The sequence below is a fragment of the Eschscholzia californica genome, unplaced genomic scaffold, assembly GCF_041429995.1.
Source record: "Eschscholzia californica isolate CP2 unplaced genomic scaffold, dmEscCali1.0.p SCAF_2, whole genome shotgun sequence".
Classification (NCBI taxonomy): Eukaryota; Viridiplantae; Streptophyta; class Magnoliopsida; order Ranunculales; family Papaveraceae; genus Eschscholzia; species Eschscholzia californica.
This window is the reverse complement of record NW_028238309.1, coordinates 11,926,772-11,934,784: the sequence shown is the minus strand read 5'-3', so window position 1 is coordinate 11,934,784 and position 8,013 is coordinate 11,926,772. Positions and strand designations below refer to the sequence as shown.

The 8,013-nt window shown below is 37.4% G+C and overlaps 1 protein-coding gene across 1 annotated transcript; it reads right to left on the bottom strand.

Moving 5' to 3' along the window:
• Positions 1-7,148: 7,148 nt before the first annotated feature.
• Positions 7,149-7,586, bottom strand: LOC147556246 (S-protein homolog 5-like). Its single transcript, XM_086658601.1, has one exon. It carries the CDS (start codon positions 7,584-7,586, stop codon positions 7,149-7,151), a length of 438 nt encoding a protein of 145 aa, XP_086514727.1.
• Positions 7,587-8,013: the final 427 nt, after the last annotated feature.

The window sequence follows — 8,013 nt, the reverse complement described above, 5'->3', positions numbered from 1 at the left end:
TCACAAAATTTTCTTTTTGAACGCCAAACGTAAGAGCATCTCCTACGGGACACTCTCAGAAAAACTCTAGAAACCTAGTTGTCAAGTGTGAGTCAAGATTCTCTTTCCTAATAGAGGACACTCTAAACTTTTTTGTTAAGAAGCAAAGTTTTTTGTTGGTTAAAATTATAGTGACACTTAGACAGTCTCAAGAAGACACTCCAATTTTAAAGTGCCTCTTTTGAGATTCTCTATATTAAAGGTCACCTTTAGGGAATAACTATTAGAACTCCACTAGGCCAAACCGAGTGGACCCGGTCTCCTTAGAAGTTTTTTTTTTTGTTGAACTCCCTAAAGGTTGTATTACTATTAGGATGGTTGTATTAATTAGATAAGCATTACTTCGATAAACATGGTTGAGATATTATCTCCTAACCTTAATTATTATGTATTCCTATAAATAAGAACCCATGTACATTGTATTATACACAAATTAGAGAATTAATAATATATTTGTATTCAATCAATCTTTCTCTCATCTCTCACACACTCTCTCCCTCTCTCTCTGCCTCACTCGATCTCTCTCTCGGTCTCACTCGTTTTCTCTCTTTTATTCATATAAAGAGCTTTAGACCTCTTCACATGGTGTAAGAGCCAATATTTTTTTTTACAATGGCTTCTACAGATGCATCTTGTGATACTAATACCGCTACTACGGTTAATTATTGAGGTCCCTTTGATGTTCACCATTCAGACTCTCCTACTACTATCTTAATCACACCTTTTCTAACAGGCGAAAATAACGCCTCATGGTCTCGAGGAATGATCAAAGCTCTTCGAGCTAAAGATAAACTAGGATTTGTTGATGGGACAATCGTAAACCCACCAATCCTAATGATTTACATCCATGGGGACCATGTAATGATTTGGTTCAAGTTGGATCACCAACTCTGTCGATCCATCATTATGATCCTTCATACTCTATGATGATAATGCTTCCTATATTTGCAAGAATCTATATGATCGCTTTCATCAAAGGAATGCTCCTAAAGTTTTTCAACTTAAGAGAGCTATTTCATGTCTTAAACAAGAAGATTCTTATATTTCAACCTACTTTACTAATCTCAAAGCTCTTCAGGATGAATTAAAATCCTTAATGACAACCAAACCATGTATTTGTGGACATGGTCGTTCATTAATTGATCAAACTAATCAAGATAGAGCAATAAAATTTCTTCAAGGTCTTCATGACCGTATTTCGGCTATTCGAAGCCAAATTTTGTTAATGGACCTGTTCCCTTCCATTCTCCGTATTCACTCCCTTGTTAAGTAAGAGGAGGTTCAGCAAAATCTCCTTAATCCAATGAATATCAATATCGACGCTGCTGCCCTTGTTGTTGGCTCCATTGATAATGGTTCCAATCCGTTTAATGGTTCCGATAGGCATCGATCAAAATGTCCCCAACCCTTTTGCAAAAATATTAAAACCCATGGTCATCACATTACAACATGTTACCAACTCCATGGTTTCCCACCTAACTACGGTAAATGAAACCGAGGTCGTTCTCGGTCCGAACCGGTTGCCGCCTCGGTTCTCGACAAACCAACACGGGGGCGCCTGCTGCCACATCTCTCACGGCTGAACAATACCAATCAATCTTGGCACTTTTGGATCAAACCAAACAGCCGATTAACACACCTTCTATAGGCACAAACATGGATCCTCATAGAACCTAACGGGTAAGTTATCTCCTCCTTTCACCCTCCTTGGGTTATCGATTCGAAAGATGCCAAACATATTTGTTCGGCCCTTTCCCGTTTCTCTACCTACTCGATTGCACTACCTAATTTCTTTGTTCGCTTACCCGATGGTTCTCAAGTTAAGGTGCTTCATATAGGTTCCGCCTATTTTTCAAATAGTTTTTATTTACAAAATGTTCTTCACATACCATCTTTTCAATTTAGTCTAATCTCAATTTCTCAAATCTCTAAATCACTTCATTGTACCGTTTTATTTTACCTTCACTTGTTTCCTTTTTCAGGACCAAGCAACGAGGAAGAAGATTGGGAATGGTAGTCTTCATGATGACCTTTATTTCCTTCGCACGAAGCACCTCATTCTTTCTGTTACAAGTTTAGTTAGAGATACTCCTAGTAATGATTCTTATGTTTCATGGCATCGGCGTCTAGGCCACTCATCCTTTTCCCGTTTTCAGTATTTAAATTCTAAGATTCTTTATATGAATTTTAAAGTTTTATCAAATAAAGTACCGTGCGATATTTATCCCCTCTCTAAACAATCTCGTTTACTTTTCCCCTTTCGTTCAAATCGACGATTTTTCTCGTTGCACTTGGTTGTTTGTTATGAGTTCGAAATCCGACTCAAACACATTAATTAAGAATTTTTTAATTACGTATCCACACAATTCAATTCTACAATCAAAATCCTTCCATCGGAAAATGGTTCCGAATTCATGAATGATTCCTTACAACATTGGTTACTCGAAAAAGGAGTTATTCACCAACTTAGTTGTACTTATACACCCCAACAAAATGGGGTGGTTGAACGAAAGCATCGCCACATTCTAGTGGCTCGTTCTTTACGTCTCGAAGCCAATCTTCCACTTTCTCTTTGGGAAGAATGCATCTCGACCGCCGTTTATTTAATAAATAAACTACCTAACCTATCCTTCATGGCAAGTCTCCTCATGAAGTTCTATTGGGATCACCCCGAATCTCTCTCACCTACATGTTTTTGAGTGTCTTTGTTATGCTCGCATACCTTTGGTTAAAACGAAGATGGATCCCCGTGCATCCGCCGACATCTTCCTTGGTTATCCAAATGACGAAAAGGGTTATCGTATCTACGGTATTCAAACTCGTAGAATTTTTACTTCACGAGACGTTGTTTTTCATGAAAACCGCTTTCCGATGTCTCTGTCACAATCGGCTTCACGACCTTCGTCTACGTCCCCGACTCCATTCCTTTCTATCTCGGATAAGGAGACTTTCCAATTTCTGATCGTTCCTCACCAATCAACAATAGGGCCTTCGGCCGAACTAACCGACGCATCACAACCAGTCGGTTCTGATCCTTCGATACACGATCCAGCAGAGAGGGTGCCTTCAGACCCTCATGTTGGTTCTTAGCAGGCCCATGCCCAATAGGGTCCGACTTCAGGGCGCCCCCAGAACCATTTCGTTCTATTCCTATCTCGGGGGCGCCTTCAACATCTGCTAATTCTATTTAAAACGATGCAAGCTCATCGTCCCCTGTCCAAACTGGTGGTCCGTCATCAGACACCAATCCACCGAACACCGTCCAACCGTCTAGGACTCGTCGCCCACCGGTCCATTTACAAGACTATGTTTGTTCCAATACAAGTCTAATCAAATATCCACTTGAAAACTATTTTTCCATAAATTCGTTTTCCACATTTCATCAAAAGTTTATCTCTTCGGTTCTCACGACTACTGAACCTACTTCCTTCACTCAAGCGATGAAGTCCTCCCATTGAAGAGATGCGCTGGCCAAAGAGATTTCCGCCATAGAGGCGAACAAAACATGGTGCATTGTTACGTTACCACCCAACAAACGATCGATTAGATGCAAATGGGCATACAAAATAAAGTTTAAATCGGATGGATCCATCGAACGCTACAAAGACCGTCTCGTGGCTAAAGGATACACTCAAATCGAAGGTTTAGACTACAATGACACTTTTGCACTAGTTGCCAAACTAGTAACCGTTCGTGTCCTTCTATCTATCCCCACAATCAAAGGCTCGTCTCACCAATTGGATGTTAATAACGCATTCCTTCAAGGTGATCTTCACGAAGAGGTATACATGAAATTACCACCTGCATTTTTGTCTCAAGGGGAGTCTAAAGTGTGTCGTCTTCAGAAGTCGTTATATGGCCTAAAACAGACTTCCCGTCAATAGTTTTCCAAATTTTCCTTCGTCCTTCTCGCACGAGGTTTCTCCCAATCTAAGAGTGATTATTCTCTCTTTACATTCCGCTTGCACTCTACTCAAATTTCCGTCGTATATGTAGACGATATCGTCATTACAAGAAATAATGAATATGCTATTTCTGAATTAAAATTGTTCCTTGACAGTACTTTCACCTTAAAAGATCTGGGTCGTTTACAGTACTTTCTAGGTATAAAAGTCACCTGATCTTCCCAAGGCATATTTCTTTGCCAACGCATGTATGCACTTGACATTCTCAAAGACTCTAGGCTTACTGCCTCGCATCCTTCCGATTATCCCATGGAACAAAGCTCCGTCTTAGTCCTACCAATGGTGAACCCCTACGGAACTCATCAGTCTATCGTCGCCTCATCGACCGTTTACTTTATTTAACGGTTACACGACCAGACATAACCTTTGCCGTCAACAACCTAGGTCAATTCCTGCAAACTCCTAGTCAACTTCACTAAGAAGCTGCTCATCGCATCCTTCGTTACTTAAAAGGTTCCCTCGATAAAGGAATTTTTTTTATCTACAGACAACTCTCTCCACATCACAGGTTACTGTGACTCTGACTGGGCTGGCTACCCCTCTACTCGCCGTTCAACTACCGGGTATTTTGCAATGCTCGGTTCCAGTCCTCTATCCTATAAATAAAAAAAGCAACCTACTGTTGCAAAGTCTTCTACAGAAGCAGAATATCGTGCACTCGCCATTTTCACTTGCGAGTTACAATGGCTCAAATATCTTTTACTTGACTTTGGAATCGATCATTCTAACTCGATGACAGTCTACAGTGATAATCAGGAAGCTCTTCACATCCCCGACGACCCCGTCTTTCACGAACGCACAAAACACATTGAGATAGATTGCCACATCGTACGTGAGAAGATCAAAGACAACGTCATTGCCACACGCTTTACCACTTCCGACAACCAGCTAGTGGATATCTTTACAAAGCCTCTTGGAGCAGAGCCGTTTAAGAACATAACTGGCAATTTAGGCGTTACTTCCATTCTCGCTCTAACTTGAGGGGGAGTATTAGGAAGTCCACCAGTCCACTCCACTCGGCCAAACCGAGTGGACCCGGTCTCCCTAGAAGTTGTACTACTATTAGGATTGTTGTATTTATTAGTTAAGCATGGTTGAGATTTTATCTCCTAACCCTAATTCCTATGTATTCCTATAAATAGGAACCCATATACATTGTATTATACACAACAAGGAGAATTAATAATATATTTGTATTGAATCAAACTTTACTCATCTCTCGCTCACTCTCTCTCGACCTCACCCGATCTCTCTCTCGGTCTCACTCGTTCTCTCTCTTATTCATATAAAGAGGTTTAAACCTCTTCACAATAGCGAAAAATCTTTGGAGAATAAAATTTTTCTACAAAATTGGTCATCTGAGATTGACTTTTTTATTCTATTTGTTGCTATAGGGCTTCCCATTTTAGAGCTCAAAAAGATTAAATTTTTAGAAGATCACATATATGAATTTAAAAAGAACTTTTATAAAGGGTCCACGGGTTTTAGGCCCAAATTCAAAAAGGGATTAAGGTCCAATCTTTCCAGAAATTAGGATTTTAGTTCTTTTCTCTTTTGGAAGAAACATTGTTGATACATAATGTGTTATGCATGACACATGTAAAAAAAATGAAATAAAGTATGAAACTTTAACAATAAATAACACGTTATTTATGAAAAAAACAAGAATCAATAAACAAAAAATACTGTAACTTTGACATCTAGACATACTTTAACTATACTAGATGTGTTTTGTTGTGGAAATATACGTAATAGATACTAAATAACGTATATATTGCGAAACAGATGTAGTAAGTTTGAAATCAATAAAAAAAAATCTGAAAAAAAAGAAGAGAATTTTGGGGATTGGTTTTCAAAAGTGGATCTTTTCTTATATAAAAGGTTATAATGGGTATTATGATTAAATAGAAATGATAGAGATCTGTTTTTTCTATAGAGATGGGTCAATTTGGACTAAATATCCATTACAATTATTGTTTTGACTTACAATCCTATATTAATATTAGCGTGGACTAAATGTGTGTTTAGGTATAGATTTTTGGACTAGGAACCCAAAATTATTTTATAAACTTAAACAAAATCTTTCTAGAGATCTAAACCTTAAACTCCTTCCAAGTGTTTCTTCTTTTCTTTATCTTCTTCTCCAAAGCTTTGTTTTCTTCTTATCATTAAATCCTAAAACCATGGAGAAAAAACCTAGTATGTTTAGAAGTGATGAAAAATATGTGTTAGGACTCAAAAATACTGATTTCTAGGGTTAGAATGTGTTTACCTCTCTTGGAGAGGATTAATGGATGAAGAAACTTGCGTTGGAAGTCCAATAGAGGATGAATTAAGAGGTTCAAGAGATTTTGTTTTGATGATTTTTAGGGTTTTGAATGTTTTTTCCCTCTTTATCTCTCTAACCTTGTTTCTGATTTTAGAGAAATAAGGGTATTAAGGGTTGGAGATTTGAGTAAGATAAGTAAGAGAAGTGATGGAGAAGAAAGAACAAAAAGTTTGACTAGAGCTTATGGAGGAGATGAGATGGATGAGTTTTTCTTCATAGAAGAACAAAGAAGAGGGGAAGAAGAATGGTATTAATATAAAAAAAAAATTAAATTTGTAAATTGTAAATTTTTCTTATTTCCCCTTGAAAAGATATTCCCTAGAGATTTTACAAAGAAACATGGATTCTCTAGAGATTTTTCTTTAGTCTGTAAAGCCCCGACCATATTAAATGTTCCACATCATCATGGAGTGCCAAATATAGTGTCCCATTGGAGAATACTTTTTGACAAAATCTCTAAAAATACGAAGTGACACTCTAAGTTTTAGAGCATTCCCAATGCAAATCTCAAAAAAATCTCCATTCGTCCTATTTGTCGAGTTCCAGTTGAGACTCTTACTCCTAGGTGGCGAAAATAAAGATCCTCAATTCTTCTCCTTTTCATTTGCTAGTTCAATCATTCATATTTTGTTTTAATCGTTTTAGATTTCTGAAATATAATTACGTTAGGAAGATTTCCACAAGGTAAATCTAGAGTTAAATGCACAAGGAGGCAGTAAATTCCTACAAATCAACCTAAACCTTTGATCCAAAACAAGAAATAGAAGATTAAAAGAAATTAACTTTATTATTATTTATATTCATAAATCATGACATCAAATTTTGTATCTTCTTATCCATGGCCGAATAAATGAGTCCTCGTAATATAAACCATCATTTCTAGCATTGTATCTGCAGGTAGCATCAGCACACTTACCACGATCTCTCCCATACTCGAAAACAGCATAACTTGCTCCAAGAATGTGTCCATCACTACCATTTAGCCATTCAAAATCGCACCAGAAGAGTGTTGATCCACAAAAATTAATCTTGAATCTAAATTCAAACTGTTCACGGTTGCCAAGAACATGAGGACCAAGATCGTCATCTTTGGATCTACAATGGACCGTGAACATTGGCGAATTATGTATCTGGCTACGCACTATCACATGTGTGTACTTAGTATGAATGTAGCAAACGCCATTACAGATATTGGATGATGAAAAGCTAAATAGTACAAACAACACCACAGCTAATTTCAGGAACCAACTCATAATTGCTAAACACTAATAAAAGTAATTGTGTTTTACTCCAATTGATCTATTGTACTTCATTATTGTACTGTTGAACCTATGTATTTATAACCATATTTTGAACCTAAAGTAGCAGTTTTAATATGTTTTGAGATTCAAATTCTCTATGGTGATCTTTTTATTAAAAGGAAGGAAATCTTACCGATCTTTCAGATCCATAAACGCAAATCAGTATTTCTAGGGATTTTCAATAAGGTCATGTTTGTCGCGAAGGACTGAACTATGATCACCACAAATTGTACTGAGAAAGAGATTTTGTATCCCCTATGAGGGGATCCTAAATCCCGGGGCGAATGGATTTGCATTTATTTTTCTTCTTGGAATCTTTAATATAATCAAATAGATCACAGAAAAATCAATGTCTGCTGATATTACTCAGGATCGAATG